At 35.9% G+C, this 23,289-nt stretch overlaps 1 protein-coding gene across 12 annotated transcripts in view; it reads left to right on the top strand.

Moving 5' to 3' along the window:
* Nucleotides 1-23,289, top strand: part of PCGF5 (polycomb group ring finger 5) — a 123,826-nt gene that overhangs the window by 93,166 nt on the left and 7,371 nt on the right. For 6 of the 12 annotated variants that reach the window (XM_086900764.1, XM_086900762.1, XM_086900766.1 and 3 more), the window contains 7 exons: nucleotides 9,660-9,756; nucleotides 14,194-14,249; nucleotides 14,368-14,427; nucleotides 17,693-17,841; nucleotides 18,950-19,048; nucleotides 20,102-20,191; nucleotides 22,078-22,137. In XM_086900764.1, coding sequence (XP_086756890.1) covers nucleotides 9,660-9,756; nucleotides 14,194-14,249; nucleotides 14,368-14,427; nucleotides 17,693-17,841; nucleotides 18,950-19,048; nucleotides 20,102-20,191; nucleotides 22,078-22,137 — 611 coding nt within the window. Of the gene's footprint in view, nucleotides 1-9,659; nucleotides 9,757-14,193; nucleotides 14,250-14,367; nucleotides 14,428-17,692; nucleotides 17,842-18,949; nucleotides 19,049-20,101; nucleotides 20,192-20,489; nucleotides 20,604-22,077; nucleotides 22,138-23,289 lie in introns of those variants that run through there. The other 6 variants (XM_086900768.1, XM_086900771.1, XM_086900767.1 and 3 more) reach the window with 2 other exon arrangements.

Genomic DNA, 23,289 nt, shown 5'->3' with positions numbered 1-23,289 from the left:
AAATATTCTGAATAAATCCAGTCTCTTCTGGAGTTTCCTAAACACTAGTCTGCAGTCTGTGTCATCTTAAACTATGTGCAGTTCTGTGCTCCACAGTACAAGAGAGATACAGAGCTCCTGGAGCAGGTGCAGCAGAGAGTACTAAGTTAATCAGGGATCTGGACAACCTCTCTTACAAGGAGAGGCTGAGGGAGATGAGCCTGTTCAGGCTCAGGAAGAGGTGGCTGAGAGGGGACCTTAATAAGGTGTGTAAATATCCAGAGTGGGTATCAAGAGGATAGAGCCAGGATCTGCTTGGTAGTGCCAACCAGTTGAACAAGAGGCAATGGGCAGAAACTGATGTATAGCAAGTTCCACCTGAACATGAGGAGTAACTTCTTTACTTTATTGAATCTCTTTACTGTGCTGTATCTCCTCATTGGAGATACTCGAGAGTAGTCTGGATGTAATTCTGTGCCATGTGCTCTGGGATGACCATGCTTGAGCAGAGAGGTTGGACCAGATGAGCCACTGGGGTGCCTTCCAACCTGACCCATTCTGTGAGGGTATGTCAGCTGTGCTGGACACCTGGCAGAGTACTGAGACCCTTTTGTTTGCCCTAGGCTAGCAGTGGTTGTGCTGGCTCTAACAGTGACCTTGTATCGCTGTGGCCTGTCTGATCACAGGTGAGATCATTAGGTCAGGTGTGCTCTTTTGATAATATAACCATGCTTGGAACTTAAACTCACGTATGTGTTGGCAGTGTGGATGATGGATGCACTAGCTCGGTCAGTACTGGCCCACATCTCTCTAACGTGTTTCCATGGCACAATGCAGAGAAATACTGGAAAGGTGGCAAAATATTTACTTAGGGAGTAGATTTCTTTCAACTGAAACTTCAGAACTTTTTTCTGAAACTGTCTCAGGAAAAGTTGTTTAAGTTGTCTTCTGCCTCTACTACATCTAAAACATTGGCATATGTGAATTATATTAAATGCATGCATGGTCCTATCAAACCCCGTTGTCTTATTTTCACAAGCTTATTTACATGCTTGTTTTTTTCACATTTATTTCCAAATAGGCAGTAGTTTCACTGGACCTCCTTTAAAATTTGACATCCTTCCAAGTAACATTTGAATTCCTCTAAAAGAAGAGTAAAGGAAAATTGTATGTCTTCTGGTAGATTTCCCATTCTTAAACCTTTAATAAATATCAGTTAAAAGTCTTGTCTTAGCATTTCCTGACATTTCTGTGCAATGTTGTCCTTGCAGTTGTTATTGTCTTCACTGTTAATTTTTACAGTTTGTTCTTACATTCATACTATATGAAGCACATAGAGAATTAAAACAATGGAAGCCACTGTGCAGCAGGAAAACAGTGACACAGCAGCCATCACAGAAACATGGTGGGATAACTCACAACTGCAGGGATGCAGTGGATGGCTATAAAACTCTTCAGAAGGGATAGGCAAGGAAGGAGAACTGGTGAGGTAGCATAGTGTGTTAGGGAGTGTTTTGAGTGTCTGGAATTCTGTGATGGTGAAGATAGAGTGTTCATGGGTAAGAATTGGGGGGTGGCCAACAAGGCATGGTGGAAGTCTGTTTTAGGTCACCTAACCAGAATGAAGAGGCAGTTGAAACATTTGAGCAGTAGCTGAGGGAAGTCTCACAGTCACTAGCACTTGTTCTAGAGGAATACTTCCTTTTACCAGAAACCTACTGGAAATAGTGGAGAGAAAACAGTCTGGGAGGTTCCTGGAGTGGGTGGAGGATAACTTCTTGACATAGTTGGTGAGTGAGGCCTTGCTGGACCTGGTATTTGTGAGCAGAGAAGGACTGGTGGGTGATGTGACAGTTGGAGGACATCTTTGGCACAACAATAGTTTTCAGTTCTTGGAAAAGTAAGGAGGGCATTTAGCAGAACTGCTTCCCTGAACTTCTGGAGGGCAGATTTTGGAGCGTGGTTAACTGAGTCCCTTGGGAGGCAGTCCTGAAGGGCAGAAGAGTTCAGGAAGGCTGTATGTGCTTTAGAAAGGAATCCCAAAGGCACAGGAGCAGGTTGTCCCCATGTGCAGAAAGATGAGCTGGCAGGGAAGGTGACCAGCCTGGCTATACAGAAAGCCAGGAACTTAGTGAGTTCCAGTCTGGAACTTAGTAAGAAAAGTTGAGTTTCTGAATTTAGAAGACCCAGAAGGACTGCAAGGATACCATGAACTTACGAAGAGAGAAAATTAGAAGGACTGAAGCACAACCAGAACTTAATCTGGCTACTGCTGTAATAGACAATTAGAAATGTTTCTATAAATACATTATCAAGAAAAGGAGTGCTAAGGAGGATCTTCATCCTTTATCAGATACAGAGGGAAATTAGTGACAAAGAGTCAGGAAAAGACTAAGCTACTTAACAGAGGTAAATTTTTTAGAGAGAGGTAAATATGTTATTAAATTCTCTTTCCCTTTAAATAAGTTGGAAAAATTCCAGTATTAGCTAATTTTTTATGCTTGAAGTTTAATGAACATTAGTAGCTTTTAAAAGATAGGAATTAGAGGAAAATACATCAGAAATCATATTTAAGAAAAATATGTTTTTATTGTGGTATCTTTTTGTTTATATAATGTTTTTTATTTATTTTGCTCCTATTACAAAACAATAATGGCAGAAGGAGCATTCTCTTCTCAGCAGCATCTGCTTCTTTTGTTCTTTTTTAGTTTGTGAGCTCTTCACTGAGGCAGCTCTGTTACTGCCTAGTTTCCAGGTTAGAGCAAGTGAATTTTACTGAGCTGCCATACAGTGACACAGGTCTCCTCACTTTAAAACTGCCACACGTTTGGGTGGTTCAGTAAAAATGCAGGAAAGAATATGGTGTTTCTTTAAAGCAAAGTCTAGTTACAGTTGCCAAAATACAAAGCTTACAATGATGGAAAGGAAAATGAAAAAAGTGATGATACGTAAATCTTATGTCTGCAAAGGAAAAGATAATGGCAGAATTCAGGAAGGTACTCTGCTAAGTTATCTTATAGAAAATATTTAATATTTTTAATTTATTTTTTTTTTCAAATACAGGTGTGATACCCTACAGGTATGGTAAGACATACTTCAGTGTCTTCCAACAACTTCGGTGTTGTCCAAATAGATACCACGGAGTAGAATTATTTTAACTATCCTTTGGTATTTGTCTTGTACTTACTAATTGCCATAATTTTAAACACTGTTGTACAGATGATCGAAATATGCAGATATTAGTGGTTGAAGTAGCAGCATAAATTCATTAGATACTGAGAGTACAGCGTATTACTCTGGACAAGATGAAAAGCATGTATTGATATAGATGTTCTCCAGTGATCATAGGGGAACTAATGTGATCAGTAGTAACCAAAGCAGGGAATTAGCAGTTAACTCACGTATTCTGTATTGCTGGAAAATATTAAGTAAAATCCTGCACTGAGAAATGAGTGACTTTTCAATAAGAGATGTTTCTGATGCAGCTTTTGAAAATGTTGGACAGATAACTCCACTATTCACTGTGAAATCTAAGTGCAGCTTGGGTACCAGAAGTGCAAACTTTCCTGTCTCTATTGGAAAGGAAATGGTTATGTTACTGCAAAATTACTTATTCTGCAAATTCAGTACTTCACTTCTTTTTTGCTGCTTCCAACACAATGGTTTTTCTTATGGACTGAGACCTTTTTTTCTAGTCTGTTACACAGTTGTCAAGGATGTTTAAGAGCTACTGATGGAAGCAGGCTGGATGTTAGCTAAAGGGCATGTCCCATCATCTGTCTCCTGAGTCACTCTGTTGTTTAGTACAGAGTACACTTAAAAAATTTGCAAAATAAACTTTCCTCAAGAACATTCTTTAGTATCTTAAAAAATAACAGACTGTTTACACAATTGTAGAAATGTTGGTTGAAAACATCAACAAACATCTGGAGGTTGTCTAGGCCAACTTCTTGCAGGAGGCAGGTTAGTTGCCAACGCTCTACCAGGTCAAGCCATGTCTCTGTGTAGTTGACATTTGAATTTCTAAGCATGGAGTCTCCACAGCCTCTCTTGATAACCATTTCCAGTGCTACAGTCTTTATCTAGTTTTTCTGAATGTCCTGCCAAATGTCAACACGTGACCTTTGCTCCCTGTGATTCTATTTGCCACTCCCGGGAAGATGGGCTCTGTCACTCCTGTAACTGCTGTTCAAATGGTACAAACTTTTATTTCCTCACCTGCCAGCCTGTAGCATGATTTGCTTTTGGCAAATTGCTATTGCCACTTCCTGATTACATTGTTGTCCCTCACATAGTTGGAAGTTGACTTCAAGGGACATGATGTAATCTTTCCAGTGAGCTAGAGGAGGCTGTGCTTCCCTGGGTCATTCTTCCCCTCTTTATTAAATTACATTACCCTTTTTTAGTCATTGGGTACCTCTCATAATCACCCTGATTATGATAAGCTTTTGTCTTAGTGAATCCTACCTGGCCTGTAGATTTAAATACATCCAGTCTTTCTCAGTAAGCTTCAACCTGCTGCTCCTTGGATGTTGATCATCCTTCTCTTTCCCGAATCAAGCTGGAGAGATCATGCAGGGAGATCTGGCATCAAGTGCTGCCTGTGAAGACCAAGGCAAAAAGATATTGAGGACTTCAAACCATTCTGTATAAACTATTCCTGAGTTGTTTCCCTCATTCATTAACAGGCAAAGTTTGTTTAAGCTTCCTTCAGCTACTAGCATACTTACACAATTCCCTTATGTTTCTCATCAGTTTTAGCTATGGCTGGGCCGTGGCTTTCCTAGTTTTGTCTCTGAGTGCCAGACTAGTGATTTTATATCCTTTTGTTTCCCATTCTTGTTTCAACTTCTAACCTTATTTTGCATATTAATTAGGAACCATGTGCACTAAGCAATTCTTGTGCACTGAGCAGTTCCTCTGACAAAATTTCCCCTACAGTGGACTGTGTAGCTCAGCCAGCTCTCCTAAGTCTCTTTCCAGTGATAGTCTCCTTGGTTAAACAAGCTAAAGTCCCATGTCCTGAACTTCAGAGGCCTAACTGTACTGTTTAATTGTGTATCCTTCCTCAAGATCCTCAACTCACCTCAAGGCATGCTGCTCTCAGTGGCTGTATTCATCACCAGCTTTTCCCTGTTTATGAACAGGAAATCAAAAGATGCTTTACTCCTGCTTGGTCTCTCTAATATTAGTATTAAGAAATTGCCAACCAAGGTGGTCTAGGAACTTTCAGAAATGTCCTTCCCTGCAAGAAATTTACCAGAGATATAATTTTCAATATCAAATAATCTTTCAACTAGAGTGTTTTTCAGATTCTGCTAAAAACCTATGCTGTCAACAGAAGATCCCAAAAAAACTTCATTGCAGCAAAAATTCTCACCCTCAGACAAGCAAGCTGAGCTGCCTTCAGACTCCTCCTTCTGCAGAAACTTTAGTCAATAGCATGTAGCAGGGCTTAAATGTTATTTTGAAATTGTTTTCAACACAAAACGTCTTGGTTATCACATACTGAAATTCTCTCTCCCTTTTTACAGAAGAGAGTCCAGTATGACTGTGTCTGGTATTGTAACTAAGAGTCAAGTAGTCCCACGTGTATTTTTTCTGAAAAAGGTGGTTAAGTGAATTGAAGTTTTCTGTCCTGTTTTTAAGCCAACACTTTCCCTAAAAGTAAGTGCTTTTAAGGTAGATAATTAAAGATTTTAAGATTTAAGGTAGATAATTAAATACTTCAGTAAACATACCAAATGGCTTGTTACACCTCTGTGCCATCAGTGAGATGGGTTTGATGTTCACTAGCTGTAGATATCCTGTGCCCTTCAGTCACCCTAGGACACCTTCCTTTGCTCACTGAATCAGAGTGATTAACTTTGAGAAAGGAGATCCTTGGAAGAATTCAAAGGATAAGTTCTGACAAAGAATTTGTACCACAATTAACTAATTAAACTTTATCTTGTAAAATACTTAATTTAAAAATGCAATATGAAGTTTTATTTAGGTACCTCATTAATCACCATTTAAGCAGTAACCTGGAGGGATACATATGTATGTAAATATTCATAAGATACGTACTTTTTTTATTTGTTTGTGACATACAGCATAGTCTTGGCACTTGTATCTGTGTTTTTCATCTGATTACAAAGATCTGAAAGAATGTGTGAACCAGATATCTCTGTATTGGAAAACAGCATTGTTATGGTTGCAGGCCAATTAGCATATGTCACACGAGCACTTTTATCAGCCACAGAAAGTCATCTTACGTGAGCTCAACTTCCATTGTGTCTCATATGAAATGTCATCGTACAACTTTGAAATTCAGGTTCTCATTTCACTGGCATGTGTAGCATATACCTCAAAATTCTGCAAAGTGTACACTTTGGTTAAGCAGTTTTCTTTTGCCCGTTTGCTGCCCTACCATAACCTACAATAAAGCAAATGAAAACATGGTATTTTGTTAATCTGTACTGGAAATGTTCAAGGGTTTTGGTTCAGAGTTTGTTTTTTTCCCTAAGGTGGTGAATTAACTATATTTGACTTTTAATTGTGTTTAAGGATTCCCTTTTTGCCTGCCTTTTTCACCAATATTAAGATTTCATCCCATTTTCTGAAACTGCAGAGATAAGCTCTGAAAAATGTTCAGTGTTTTATATTGAGAGTAGCAGAGGCTGATTATACCTGTCAATAGGAAAACATTGGTTGATGATCCCACTAGAAATATCATGTATCAGTTCATTATTCTTGCATGCTAGAATTTATATATATTTTTTCACCCTTGTATTCCTGTTGGTAAATCACATATAGTTTTGTTGGCAAAGTCTCATAGCACTGTAGCTCTACATGAGAAAACGCAAAAGTTTTTTTAGGTTAGTTCAGAATTTATTTACAGTTTCAAGGGGGTTTTATGGTATTGAGCTGGCTGTACAAACACATGATCCAGATCTGTGTTTTTCTTGGCACAGGAAACATCCATATAGGACTGGAATAAGGTTCTTGATTCCTTATGATGTCTTCTCTGTATGTATTGTACTCAAAGACCTTTCCCACACTGGAAATTAAGCTCTTCATTAATCATTATGCTCTTTCTTGAACTGTGCATGCCTTCCAAGGGTGTAATCTTCTCTCAAAAACAAAAGGTATAAAGAATGCACCATAATATATTCAGACTGAGGAATTCAGTTACTTTCCATAGATTGGTTTATATTAGCAATATTTCTTCAAGTTACATTCTTGTGGATATTAGCATGCTTTATGTTTAGCAGTGTTTAGTGTTTGGGATGTTTCATGGAGTCAATTATCTGACTTAAATAAGTGTATTAGTTATTGATCCCATGACACGGAGTGCTTCTGAATAGTAATAATTTCAGATTTCTTCAAGATGTAAATAAAAGCTATAGCTCAGATAGGCCCTATTTGTATTTAGCTTGGAAAACAAACAAAAAACCTAGGAAGCCCAAATGTAGAATATATTTTACAAGACAAATCAATGCAGTAAGAACAGTGTCATCTCATCACAAACTTTAAGAACTTCTCTGACATGAATGGAGCAGAAATCCTCAGAGCAACTGAAGGGAATTAAATTCTCTTAAGAATTTCAGAAAGTTTTCCTAAAATGCAAGGAAATTCTTTCAGAAGGAGGCTAATTCTATTGCTTACAGAAAAGAAACCAAATCACTCTGGTATTGATACAAAGCCCTTTCTCCTTTTGGAGAATTTTTGTGCTAATTCTCTGAGTCTCTGTTCCAAAAAATATTCATAGAATGGTTTGGGCTGAACAGACCCTTCGTTAGTTCTGACCCTCCTCTCATGGGCAGGGACACCCTCCACTAGTTCATGTTGCTCAGAGCCTCATCCAGCCTGGACATTTTCCAAATAGGAGAAGGTTAGGAGTTGAGCTTATCACTTCCAAAATTGCTATTGACCAGTTCCAATTACATTTATGCAATTTTTTCCACTTTGTTTATTCTTTATCATTTTAAGCTGGTGTCAGGCTAGAAAGACTCCATAGAGATGCTGCTGTTTATACCAGACAGAAGGCTTGCCAAAAAAAAATAAAGACAAACTCCTTCCTTTATTATAGGAGTTAGCAGATAAAACTCCATTGAAAAAAAGTTATCTTTAAGCTCAGTTTCTGTGAAGTCAAGTTAGAAGAGGTCTAGAGTAAGCCAAAACCTTCTGTTACTTACATCAGTGACTTTCAGCTGAATTTCCAAATGACAGGAATTTGCATCTGTGTTAGTCTTCACAATTTCATCATCATACATGCATCCTCAGCCCTTTTCCCCCCACACTCTTCAAACTGAGGTTTCCAACTAATGACATTTCCGAGACAATTGATGACTCTTAACCTGGTGGTTCATCATTATTGTCATCACCCATCACTAACCCATACACTTTCTCCTGACAGAAACAATGTATTCAGCCAGGATTATGAGCTATCAAGTGCTGCAGCTGAAAAGCTCAGCTGACTGAAGAGTTATTTTACAATTCATTGAGAAACTTGGGCTGTGAAGTTAATGTCTTTAAGTTAGTGATTTAAGCAGTTGGAGGAAGCATCTACATGGAAGTTTAACGTGTGTGCGTTATCAGCATCAGCTGATTTGAAATAACCCTTCTGAGCATTCTAAGGCAAGGCTTTGTTTGTTAAAGGAAGTTCAAGATTCCTAGAGTTGTCTTGTAATTAGAATTTACCAACTTGTTTAGACATGTTCATTCTTCTTTAAGTAATGATGAAAAAAATACAGTGTTTCAGCAGAAAGCATATTGCAATCACAGCAGTCCATTTATTTTTTCAGTCCATTTACTGATGAATTTGCAGTTCTTATTTCAGTGTAGGTGAATTAATAATAAGAGCAGGGTAGAGTTTATCTCCATCCAGAACATTCTTGTGCAGTAATAACAGCAGACATATTTGTTCTCATCAGCTTGGCTTCCATGATTAATGACATTAAAATCTACAGTCTGTAATTAATCATTTGGAAGCAACAGTAGTGTAGCACCTTGTTTAGTTTACTTTCAGTTGATTGGTTTTTGAATTCACATTGTTGCTGGTTTGGGTTTATTGATGCTTGCCATGGCCCTGATCGTGGTTTTTCATTATAAGATTCAAATATTAAATGGTGAGTGTACATTCTGTCATTGCTTTGGAAAGCACTTTGTTGAAAGGGAAGCATTTTGAACCTGTGTACAATTTCTGTGGCCTTCTCTCTTACAATAACTATTTAAACCAGTATTTTCAGCTGCAAGCAACACCACTGGAACAGAAGTGATGTGTGTAAGTCATTTTCAGATCAGCTGAGGTGATGGCAGGCTCTGCTGGCTGAAGTTGGCCCAGCTCAGACCTGAGAACCTGTTCTTTAAGGTGGTGCAGGCTGCAGGCTTCACATGTTACTCTGGGAGAATTCTAAGTAGCAAAAATATCTCATAATTTAAAACAATGCTTGTCCAACCTGTGCTGCTGCTGACCTTGGCGTCTCAGCAGAGCAGAACTAACTATGGTTTTGAGGAACAAGAAGGGAATAAGTTACATTGTAATTATTTACTTTAAAACAATACTCTTTTATTTCTCACGCATGAAAGTAGCTACCAGGTATCATTATACATTTTACAGGTCACACTTGAGCAATGTTATTTAGATTTTGTCTAAGTGAGTTTTTATTTATTTATTTTTTCCTTCTCTGTCTTAGTTTGTAAGACTTGTATTGTCCAACACTTTGAAGACAGCAATGACTGTCCCAGGTGTGGCAACCAAGTGCATGAGACCAATCCGCTAGAAATGTTAAGGTAAGAATCTATTTCACAAAATTTGCTGAAATGGAAGAACAACAAAAAGAGTATCTTAACATCTTTATCCTAAAAGGCAAATAATTGTTTTGCTTATTTGTATAATACATATATTAGCTGTTCTAAGCCATATAGGTTGTCATTTTCTCAGATCCCACTACACTCTAAATTGATTTTTTTCAGACATAGTAAAAGGAGGAAACTTAAGGGAAAGATATAGAAATAGTGCTTATATTGTATAAGTTTAAAAACAAGATTAATATCTCTATTAAATGCATAAATGAACCAGATACCTTTATTCTTTACATGAAACTAAATTCTAGAGGGTTGTTTTTTTCAAATTATTTAGGGCATTCCAAACCTCTTGGCAACTTTTTCTTTTTACAGCAACATATAGAAAATGACTCATATTAAAAACAGTGTTTTTCAGGGCATAACTCTACCAATCTGAATTGAAATACACTGTAAGATTAATGAAAAGACACTCATGAAAAAAGTTTTTCCATTAAAAACAACCTTTCTTGAGATTTTTTATATTATATTAACACACGTTTTTAGAAACAAGTGTTTATCCTGAAATTCTGGATTCACTTTTAGTGGTGTTATGTTGAAACAAAGATGATAAGACACCTGATAAGATAGAAAAACCAAGAAATGTCATCATAAGTGGAAGAACTTCATGTTTTCCTGGAGTGATGAAGGCACTCCCTGCCCTTACTTCCAGCACTACCTCCACCCCATCCCCCAGTATTATTATTTCATAAAACTGTTGTGGACTTAGTAGGACTTATTCTTACATTAATGTAAAAATATAAATTTACATCTGGAATTTACTAGGCTTGGTCTGATTTCCTGATGTCATTGGTTTTGTTACAATTTGTCATTCATTGCTTTGATTTTTGACTGATCCACATGTGCACAACCATTCCCATACTTCAGTTATGTACCAAGAGGATAACTGAGAGAGATTGAATTCAGCAACTGTAAAGGGTGTTATTCCCCTAAGTCTTTGTCATCTTTGTCATCATGTTTTTGGAAGGGTAGGGCTGAGCTAAAATGTAGATTAATTTTCTGATTTCCTGTCAGTTTCTGAGGTGCAGTGTGAGTCATAATGGCATAAATGCTATATAGACTACTAATAAGCTGAAAACAAAAGCATTTAGAAATATTTCTTTTATTCTGATAGGACCACTTTATATGAGATGAAAAATGCATTTTCTGAATTCTGAAAAATATAAACATCTACTGTTTACATTTAGTAAAACGCTCCTTTGAGCAGGAGATTATAGATGGGTGAGGAAAGTTGAGAGCACAAGCCAGAAATGTGGCAAGAGCTATTTTCTATGCAATTATTTCCTGAAATTCCTTTTAGAGTCATTTGGTCTCTTTGCCAAGAAACTGCGTATACTTAGTAGTTTCCTGGTTGTATTTTATGAACCAATTTTGAACATTTGCTAAACTAATGATCAGAAGAGCATGTGAGCCATGCAATGGATTTATCTTTCCTGGATGTTGCCTGCATAACTTAATATGAGTCTTACACTCTGACCATGGAGATCAGCCCAGTCATTGCTAAAGAATGCTGTCATTTTCGGAGAAATAGTGTTGAACACCACTTAGTAGTTTTAACTAAGATCTCTCAGATAAGCTTTATAAACTACTTCTAAACTCAGTTCTGAGTAACTTCATAACTATGTGAGCTTTTTACATGCATCTCCTGGTTGGCAGCACTTAGGTCTGTTGTAACTACAAGACTAAGTCTGAAATTCAACATTGAGCTCTAAAATGAAAATGTAGGAAGAGTGTTCAATTTTAAGAATTCTCTTTGCTGATTTAGCAGAATTCTGCATCATCAGTACTCAATAGGGTCTGTGTTGGTCATGCCATGAGGGCAGACTTCTTTTTCTTTTGCCAGCATACTCCTGTGCATGCAAGTTTTCCTGAGCAATAGTCTTCGCTGGATTCACGTTTTCTGAATTGATCTTGTAACTCACTCAGTACTATAGAAGAGGTGTAAAAAGGAGCTATACTAAACTGGCAGAAATGCTTGGTTCTTTTTTCTGTATGTTCTGGTTGGGAGATTTGGAAGACAGTTGCAAGATGTGGGAATGGAAAGGTGTCTAAAATACCAATGTTCTTGTTTCAGCATTGACAGGAAATATCGTAGTAAATCACTGAGATCACCTTTTTCAAGTAGTTTCATTTTGGAATGGGTTTGATGTGAGTCATGACATAAAGATACAAATCTTTATGTCAAAGTGCTTACATGTGTGGATTATGGGAACACTGAAAGATGCGTCTGAAATTGGGAATCTTGTAATAATTTCATTTTTCCCTAAAGTTTCCATTTCCCTGTATTTAAAGATCAGACAGGACTTCTTTTTTTCCTGCCCCTTGTCAGAGTATTGATTAGTATTTATCCTCTGTAAAGAAAGAAGACTTTTTTGTTTAGTTTTTGGAAGAAAATTAAGTCGTTGACTTGATTGGGAAGTCACTTCTTGCTTCTAGCATTGTAAATTTGCAAAGTATACTGGATTTTTTTGCTGCTTTAACATTACCAGTGACTTTTAGTTTGTGCAATTGAAAATAAATTAGAAAGTGCTAAATGGGAATTTTCAAAAATAAATGAAAGAAAACCAGCATGTATTATACCATCCTGGAGAACAGAGGGGTTTTTAATTAAGGTAGTGATGTTCTCTTTTGAAGTCCTTATTTCACTTCTTTTAATGAGTAAATTATGAAGGTTGGAGCTTTCTTACAGAGTGAAATGAATCCCATTTCTAAGCCATGTTCCCAGTGCTCTGCTGTGGGAGCCTCCCAGAGAGCAGTACCACGTAGTTACCTTAGACACTGCCAGAGCAGATACACCACCTGGGAAGGTAGACCCATATTGTCATGTGTCAGAACTCAAGCACTCAGACATCCTACAATTTTGATTTCCTTCTAAGCAGTGAGAAACTTTTCTCTTTGCTGCTTTGTTTTGTGGGAGGCACATTTCACTTGCTGAATTGTTGTTGTCCCCTTAAGAAGCAGCAATTAAAAAGGGATTGTGGTTGCCACTAAACATGAATATTCCTACGGTATGCCTGTATCTACTGATGGATATCACAGGGATCTAGTCTCAGAACTTGATGGTTGGGTTAATGGGTTTAATTGTAAACATTGAAGACAAGTACAAATTCTGTAAGGAGAACCTTGAATACTCATATTTTTAGATAATTGTTATCAATTTATATGGATTGTAAGCATTCCTCAACAATAAAAAGCATTCAGTCATTCTCCTAATTTGCAACTATTGGTGATCAAATGACAGAACAGCTAGGGGTTTTTTTAACAGGCCTATAGTGTATTATTAATACCATGTACACATGTGTATTTGCAAATATATATGTAAAGAAATATATTGTTATTGAGATGAAAAAATAAGGCAATTTAAAATATGCCTGATTCTGACTGAATGTCAAGGTACTTAATTTCTCTGTATTACCTAGTATTTTATTTTGTCATGAGTTTTTGTTTAGGCTGTGGGCAATGGGAGTTTCTGTTGACAAGAGAGAACATAAAGGGCAAAGGTGGGGAAGGAAAAGGAAACAGAATGAAAGCCAGAGGAAACTGAAGGATAAGAGACCAGGAGAGGATGTGGAGCGAGAAAGCAGATGATAAACTAAATGGGTAGAAGAGTTGGTTAAATTCAGAGGGAAAGAAAGAAAAGTATTTTAGCTTCAGCAACAAGGGGTAACTGCAGTGTGTTCCCTGGAAGGGACCGTAATAACTAGTTTTGGCACTATTATCAGGCTATCACAGGACATGCCTGTGCTGTGTACTGTCTTCTGGTTTACAACTCATGGCAGATTAAAAAGTTCACATTAATTATGCTGGGTACTGAGAACTGTCAAGTCAGAGCAGCATGGATGCACTGTGGTCTTCTTTATCCTGCCAAGACTGGTTTGTCTGTGGTGTGGTAAGTAGGAAATAGTCTGTTCAGTTTTCCTAACAGCCTTATTACCAAAGCACTTCCACACTTAATATGATAATGGAGTTTATAATTTACATGCTTACTACTCATGAGCTGGACCTTAAAATTGGGTACTACTTTTCCAGTCTATTCCTTCTAGTAACACCATTGTTGGCATGTAATAAAAATTAAAAAAATAAAAAATTTAGAGTATATTATTTTTCTCCTTTGTTATGTTCTTATCTTTATATATTAAAAAACAAATTCCTTGTTTATTTCTATGATAAATCCATTTAGGAGGTGGTTGAGATAAGTTTTAATGCATGTTGTCTCTCAAACTAAAATTAGTTGGCTTTGACAGGATTTCTTATTTACCAGAAAAATGCAACTCAATTATTCGAAAGTTTTTGTTATTTAAACACTAAAAATATTTAAAATGCTGGTTTCCATTTAATGTGAAATATATTTTTTCCCTCTGAAAGGCTGGATAACACCTTAGAGGAAATTATATTTAAGTTGGTGCCTGGACTCCGAGAACGTAAGTTTCTCATTTGGTTTTGGGAACTGTTTGGGTTGGTGGAGGGAATCTGGCTATTTCTAATTATATACCTGGTATTGATTTAAAAATTTGCATTACTCTTTTTGATGTTAACTAGAGGAACTGCAGCGAGAGATCGAATTTTGGAAGAAAAACAAACCTCAAGAAAATGGACAAGGTGATGATTTTTTTCCCTCTCTCATCTGTGTGTTAACACTGCTTATTAAGACCAGTTTCTTCACTCACACAAGTACATTTTGTTTTTACTGAATTCAAAGATACTATAGAAACTTGTAGTAGATCTCTGCAAGTATATATAATATATCATATATCATATACCATATACCACATACCATATATATAATAAGTATAGCCTTCACATACTACTGTTTATCTATCAACCAGTTGGCTAACAAACTCTAGCTGTTTTACCATTATATTTATTTGCACTACCCTAGGCTTTTGCTTGCAATGCTCTCAAAATTGTCCAGCTGAATTCTTAATTTTCTTAATAGAGCAAGATACAGAATTTTTTTACAGAGTTTTTTAAAATTACTTGCTGTTACCAAATTTGACCATCTGTTAAGTAGGAGGTTGTCAAGAATTAGTTATGACAAGTAGTAAAACAGTTTTCCACACATGCTAAATAATTGTTTTATATAGATTCCACAATGCTTTTTTGTTTCTTTTTGGTTGGGTTTTTAGTTGGGGTTTTTTTTCCTTTTTTTGTTTCATTTTTTGGAGTTGACCCATGAACTTTGAAACTTTGTATTAAGATGCTAAGTGAGAACTACATCCAGTTGGTTTTATGCCCCTTTAATTTGACATCAAGTTTTTAATACCATGGCCTATTTGATTTGATTTTAAAGAACTTTTGAAAGACTCTACTAGTTTAAAAAACAGCTATTTTCAGTAAAGGGTAACTGTCAAGTAAACATCTTATAATATTCTTCTGCATTCATTTCTTTATAATGTCTTATTTTCAACTTCATAACATTTCATTTTCTTTCTCACAAGGTTTGTTGATTTACATTTGGCATCCATTGTAAAGGACAATGTTATTTTCTCTATTATATAAATAAATTAAGAACTACAGAACAGTTTAATACTAATAAATAGTATTTAATAATAATAAATAATATTTAATACTAATAAAACTAACAAATTATATTCATTTACTACAGTATACTATGTAGTGTATACCTGTTCAGCTTTAAAAATACTTAGAAAATATTTTTGTGAGATACAGACATTTCTCAACTGTTTAGAAAATGGTCTTCTGCTATATATATAGAAATAATTAACAGATAATTTGAAAATTTATAGAATATGACTTACTTTTGACCAACTTACTCTTCTGGTTCTTACCTTCCTCTCCTGATTTAATGATAAACCTAATGATAAACCTAATTGACTAAGTATAGTGAGAGTTTAAATTGTCTTTGTGAATGAGAGGAAGGCTCTAACTCACAAATTATGCTTTTGAGTAGCTAGGATGTATCCAACTCCATTAGTGACTGTAGCCTGGGGCTACGGAACTTTGTCTCTACAAACCATTTGAAAGTCATGACAACTAATTGAGACAAATTATGAACACTTAAGATATTTTCTGCCATAAACAAGCATTTGGAATATTGCCTGGGAAGAAATTATTTGCTGAGAATAATTTCATTTAGAAGAGACTGTTTCAGCTGTCAATACCATGCTCTGCAATCAGATTGTCACTGTAGTTATATCCTGTGCCACAGGTCACAGCACAGTTCCTAACCTGAGCATCTAAGAGCTGTAAAAAGTCCCAGGACTTAAAATTTTCACATACCAGAAGGAAAAAACCCCAAACAATAAAGCATATCTCAGGCATTGGTGACTTCTGTAGGAGAGTGGTTACCAGAAAGAATTGATAAATGATGAAATACCATGGTACAGAGAAAAAAATATTAATTGGTACTCTTCCAGCCTGAAGTGAACAAATGCTTGTGACAGGTGGACTGCACCTGCACCATTAATAGAGTTTCTTTCCTGGACTTTCAGAAAAAAAAGAAATCTGTGGTTTAATACTGTAAATTCTGCTCATAGGAAGGTGATAGGATCAAAATATATGTGTGATACACATTTAGCTAAATGTGTCCATAGCTAATATGGACTTGGGGATAAATCTTTCATATTTACTGAAAACTTGAAAATTTTAAGAGAAAAATTAATGAATATAATTCATCCTGAATATGTAAACTAATTAGGCACTAATAAGTAAAACACTAAATACTGTGTCAAGAAACTTAGTCATGCCTTGGTGTTTATTAAAGTTTACAATCTATTTTCTCATCTTAACTCTTCTAAATTCCTTTTGAAGTCTGTTAAGTGTAGGAAAGCAGCAGAACTTGATCTGAAGGTTTTATAAAAAACATGAAAGCAGCTTATTCATGTTAATTGTGATAATGGTTCATTCCAACAGAGAGCAGTCTTTGTTTCAAGTCAAAATAAGTAAGTTGGGGATACAGAAAATAACCCAGACATGAACAATAATATTATTGTGTACTGTACTCTAGATCTGTAAAACTTTCTCCATTTTATGGTTATTAATTACATACATTGCAGCCTTATCTAGATGTACTTGCTAGTCTTAGCATTTCAGTGCTCAATTTTGCCAAATCTTTCTACACTATACAAGATGTTACTTCAAGATGGTACCTTTTCCAGAGAGTTAAGAGTTTTATACCAGGACCCAATAGAAGATGTTAACAGTAAAATAAAAGGGCATTAACATGTGGGATGCCATTACATAGTTTGTATAAGCTCTGCTAAAAAATACACAGACCTTTCGGATTTCTTATATTTTTTTCTTTTTAAAGGGGAATAAGTAAATATGTTGCTATTTAATTGTAAAATCCTTCTGGAGAGGAACATCTGGAGTTTTTACAGTAATCTAAGATCTGGTCAAAAGTGGATGAAATCTAAGGTTTCGTTTACCTGGTGATTACGTTAGAGGAACTTGTCTTCATTGGATTATTGTGACAGCTAATAGGACTTATTTGCCCTGTTACTTTGATATATAAGTGTAGTTATTCCACTCTTTATTTAAAAGCATTGTTTTTGTCACTGAACTGCCACACTATACACTAGTTTACATGTCTGCGTGATCGTGATGCACGCACAGTTGCAGGGGTTTAATTATTGGACATAGCAGAAATAGACAGCCATACCCAATATAGAACATCAACCAATTTATTTCCATAAAAATCTGTTGCCTTCATATTGCATTAAAATTTCAATAGTAAAAGTTTATTTCCAGAGACTTTTAAATTGGTCAGTTTAAGAATGCACTGAATTAAAATTGTGTCAAGTTAATGTGAAGAAAAATTTCGGCTCATAAATACACCATGTTTCCTTAAATATGTGATTTTAATTACTTTATACTTAAATAATATGATCTTCATATTTTACAGATGAGAGTCCAAAAGCTGATAAACCCAAAGTAGATGAGGAGTGTGATGAAAATGAGGAAGATAAAGACTATCACAGGAGTGACCCACAGATTGCAATCTGCCTTGACTGTTTGCGCAACAATGGGCAGTCAGGAGATAATGTTGTCAAAGTGAGTAGCAAAAGTGCTGTAGTTATTGATGATAGAACAGCATCTTATAGGAACCACATCATTTTATAGCCATTAACAGCAAACCTTAATGTAGTGACCTGTTCCCACTTCCACGTTTTAGTCCTTCCTTTTGAGGCATTTCAGTGCATCTTTGGAATTTTGTGAAAAATACAGTTCTATACAGAAAGCCATCTGTGACAGTGGAATTTTTGTGTGTGTGTGTATTATAGTTTTATAGTCTACAGCCTTTATGGTATATAACTGCATTACAGAACAGATTACAGCACACCACAGAGGTATTTATAAAGCTGGCTGTAGGTGAGCTGCCTCATACCTTCAGGATTACTGTCTTAACGTGCTAGAATGAACCTGCTTATCAAATATGTGGTGCCCTGAATGACTGGGATCCAGATCTTCTGAGCTGTGAACTTGATTCTGACTCTGTTGTCTGTGGCCTTGGGGAGGTCACTTCAGTCTGCAAAATATGTAGAGTAATACCTGCCAATTGCTGTTTTAAGAATTAGGGATAATATTTGGTTTCTATTCCTGAAGGGGATTACCTAACATACTGAGTCTAGGAGAAAGTCTTTTGAAATCATCTTAGATTTTAAAAACGTTTTATTAAATTAAAAAGAGAAAAATAAAAAGAAGACTATATTTAAGAACCTTTTTAATAAAACTACTTGTATTTTCTGTGTGTTATGTTACATGTATAACTTTGGAGGTTCTTAATGCTTCTAAGAAATGCAGTGTTTGTTTGACCCCCAGCATTACTAACACAAACACATAAATTATTTAAGTTCTTCTGGGGGTTTTGATGGCTTTGGTGGTAGCTGGATTTTGGTTTTTTTCTTTCCTCCTTTCTGTATATTTTTGAAGTATCTTTAGAACCAGAGATGGGTCAAATGAACTTGTTTGTAATCTTTTAAATTTTGAAAACAAGTAAACAAAAATGAACCTATGGTTTCATTGGGAATTAGAAGAGAGTACAGTAAAACTGGTTGCTGGTTGAAAAAATTATCAGTTACAGCTGTTCTTGCTCTGAAGATTTCTGACATTTTCCAGAATTTCTAACATGTTTTTTTCTGATTTGTTGCTGTTGCTTTAGGGGTTAATGAAGAAGTTTATCCGCTGTTCTACTCGAGTGACCGTGGGAACTATCAAAAAGTTTCTCAGCTTAAAATTAAAACTTCCAAGTTCCTATGAGGTACATTTGAAAAAAAAACATTGTTTGTATTTTTGTCTCCCTGCAACATAATACATTTCTATGAAATTTAATCATGTTTGAACCTGCTTTCCCTCTTTCCAGGGATACAGGAATTTAGAATGAAGCATAGCCTATTTCTTCAGGAAATTCCTGTTCTCTTGCAGGAGCCAGAGGCTCCATGAAGGGCAGGCTGCCTTTGGCACCATCAGCAGCCTCCCAGCTTTGGTCAGGGGTAGGGATGAGTTAGGTTTGGTGCACAGGTTATAACTATACACAGGAGTTTGTCACGGTGTCATGACATGCTGACCAGCCTTTTTGGTGTCGTTTGGTTTTTAATCTGTCTGGTACCTTAATGGCTTGTGTTACAAAGAATCTGCTTACTTCAAAATTTTGACTTTTTTTTTGTCTAAAACCCAGAAAACATTACAACTTTAATAATGAAAATGTCAAACATTTGCAGTGGCAGGCAGCAGTAAGATACTATAATACAGTTTAGACATTTTTCACACTGAGATCATTGTTTTTCTCTGCCTTTTGTTTTCAATTAAGGAATATCTGTATACTTTGAAGTGCACTTTTCTTGTAATTTATAGTTATTTTTAAACTAATTTTTTTAAGTTTCTTTACAAGCTATTTTTTTAAATGAAAGTTACTGTACTTCTGGTTTATATCTTTGGGTTTGAAAGAGCACTGGAATAGCAAGGCAGCCTCCAAAATACAGCACAAGGCTTTCTCTTCAAACAGATATTGTGTAGCGTAGCTAAATATAGGGAATGTTAGTCTACTGGTGATTTCATACCTCAGTAGCAGACTTCCTTCTGTCCACATTTCAAATAAAAACACAAAAGTGAAAAAATACCAGTTGAATAGCAGTGTATAAAATGGCACATTGTGAGCATGCTGTATTCATCCAGGTTTGATATGCGTGTCTGATGGAATTGTTGTATAGTGATATGAGTGGAAGGAATAACTCTGGAGATCCCCTTAGCAGTTCATTTAGACATTAAAAATCTGCTTCCCTTGGTCTTACTGTTTGTTCTGTTATATTTTAAGCTGGATGTACTATGCAACGGAGAGATCATGGGGAAGGATCATACTATGGAATTCATCTATATGACAAGATGGAGACTAAGAGGCGAAAACGTAAATGCTGTTACATTATTGATAAATGATGTTTTGGTATATTTCTTATAGAGACTATACATACTTTCACATCTTAGGCCCAAATATAATCTATGACCCTTCCAAAAAACCCTATTTAAAAATGCCTTCTGCATGTTTTCTGAATTTCTTATGTAAAAACCCTATGGGTGAAACCCTGCAGCACATATATTGTGTAGATTCTGAAACTTCAAAATAGCAGATGTACAATGTGTACATACCAGTTCTGCTCAGAGTTTTAAGTCAAGTAACTGAAACCCAAGCCCTTGTTCTTTTTCAGCAAATTTGCTTTGGGTGACCTTTTGAGTTACAATAGTTGGGGAATCTGCATCCAGCAGTTCTTCAGGAAGAACCTGTTTCATTCAGTCAATAAACTGAAAGTGATGCTGAAAAATTGCTGGTGAAATCTAATTATTTTATTACTGTTTCTGTTAGTACTACATCTATTCTTTGTGGACATGTTGTATAACAGTAACATTCAGATAACAGCCAGATGGGTTTTCCTTGCTGCATGTGTATATTTTAGAATTGCAGTATTTATCTTTTAAAAGGACTTTTTTTCAGGACTGATATTCAGTTTGATTTAGTATTGCCTTGTATATTTATTTTTTTTGGTTTGAAGTGATATCGCCTTTTCTTCTCTTTTATGCATTTGTTTGTGTGTGCCTGTTGATTGGTCTTCACTCTTTATTGCTTTGTAGTATATGCAAGTTTGTCTGTCATTACTAGTGGAAGCTGAATCAGAGTGCAGCTAAGGTTAAGCATTTGACATACCTTAATGTACTCATCTGAAGAAAATTCCAAACTTCTTCTGTTCTTTATTTTGTTTTAAGCTTCCTAGTGCTCAGAATAAAAAGCACTGGGGCACGGACAGAGAAGACAGAGGAATAAACACACTGTAGGGTTATCAATTCACAAGTTTCCTAAAGTTTTACCTTAATCTGAAACTGGAGGGGGAAGAATAGATTTTGATAGGAATTAGGAAGGTCAATGTATAGAAGCAAGTATTTGATAAATGTGAAAGTAATATTGTACTGAAATTTGGTGATTGCTGAAAACCCAATATTGCACAAGTAAGGGAGCTTTAACTAGAATTTTTTCCAGGACTGCCTTGAAACCAGTGGATGTTTGTTTGGTTTGCCATCTTGTATTTTTGTTAGCATTGGCTGAACTATTAGGAAGTGTTGAGGCAACAATTTCAGTGATAATGGAATTTTTTCATGGCATTTTATACTGCAGTCCTTGCCTACAAATGGACTTCTGGCAGCTGCATGGAATTGGAGGCAACAGTAACTATGATCTTGATAAAAAGATATTTGCAGTAAAAATTTTCAAAAATCTCAGAACTATAGTTTATAACATTTAACATTTGACTTCAAGAGTTGACAACTCCTGGTTAAGTTTGTATTTGTGTACACACATAGCCAGGTATGTGTTCATCTTCTTTCATGTAGTTTTAAATCACTCCCATGAAGTCAAAGATGATTAAAACTTCTACAAATTTCATCGTGCTGGTAATAAATCCAGTAATATCTAGCCATCTGTGATTTTGTTTTCCTCAATAAAGTTGCAATGGTAATTAATTAACAGTCTCTTCTTCTGAATGAAGATCAAGCGAATCCATTATCTTCATCTCTGGTACTATTGACCAGTAGTTTTTATTGGCATAGCTGTGGACCTTAAATGAGGTAGACAAGAAAAGGGAAAAATGTCCAGTTATTCATTAAACAAACCTTTCCTGTTTTTAAATAAGTAAATTGATTGTAACCTTTACATTTAAAATTTTTTTTAAAAAATCAGTAATTGGTAAATGTGTATGTCCAGCTGTGGATGCCTCTTATCTGATCAGAAAATCATCTCCTTCGCAGTTTCGGTGTCAGAACTGCTCAGCTTCGCAAGTCTGCTCACAGGATGGCACTTTCTATCAGGTAAGAGGCACTCACGACTGTACATACTACAGTCATTAAGGTCCTGTCAGCACCTCCATTGTAATTCCACTTGTGGAGTTTTTATAATTCCTCACTACAAAGTCCTAAAACTGTGAGCAAGGCCTGAACATTTTCATTCCTGCAGCACAAACTTTATTCAAAGGATTTAGGAGTTTTTACTTTGCTTTAGGCCGCTTTTTGTTTGTGATTTTTTTGAGACAGATCATTCTATAGGTTCATATCCATATCAGCCTCAAAGGATTATCTACCTCTTCCTATTTCATTCCCCTAACTAAGCAGCATAGGGCAGTCACTGGCAAGGGATCAAAACTGAAGCGTATAAATTAATAGACTACAATGGTTTTGTCTCTTTATGGGAATTCATATGTCATTTTTGATGGGGTCATAAAACGTTAGATTTTTCTAAGTTTTGTTCCTTTCACATTTTTAAAATTAGAAATGGAATAATCTCTAGAACCAAAACCTCCAGAACCTGTAAACTGAAGCTGATTTCTAAGTTTCACTGACTAATCTGGTTCCCAATATTATTTGAAACAGTATTTCAGTTTCCTCATTGAGAATTTTGATTTGAACTGATGTCTGAAAGTTACTTTGCAACTTCAGAATACTATTTTTGTCTTGAGTAAAAATTAGAACTAGTGGTAGAGAGTCAATCCCCACTAGTGATGGAAGTGAACTACTACGCTCATGCCTCCTTCAGTAATTAGAATTACTGTCCCAGCATAGTGCATTTGATTTGTATAGTTTTGTGATTTTGTTTGCTAAAACATTGAGCCTCACTGGTTTACTTGGCAATTTCAGTGTGGTGATTGCTCTGTCTCTTCCTGTGTCCACTTTCAATTAGATCTGCAAACTTGTAGAGACTATTTATATATTCAAAGTCAAAACCTTGTGAAATAGTATTTAAATAACATTGTAGTCATGTCCTGTGTGAAGAAAAAATGAATCAGAGACCAAGTAATTTATAATACTGCAGGTACATATTGTTAATTGCACATGCAGGCTGCACATGGTGCTCCCTGTCTTCTGTCCTAAACACTCCTGGTACTGTTAATACCTCTGGGTTTACCTTGTGATTTCTCTGAACTCCAGTTCGTAAATCCCCTGCAAGTGTGATCGCATTTAGTTCTG

The sequence above is a fragment of the Cyanistes caeruleus genome, chromosome 8 (genome assembly GCF_971803275.1).
Source record: "Cyanistes caeruleus chromosome 8, bCyaCae1.hap1.1, whole genome shotgun sequence".
NCBI classification, from domain to species: Eukaryota; Metazoa; Chordata; class Aves; order Passeriformes; family Paridae; genus Cyanistes; species Cyanistes caeruleus.
The sequence above is the reverse complement of the archived record's forward strand: the minus strand, read 5'-3'. Positions and strand labels throughout refer to the sequence as shown.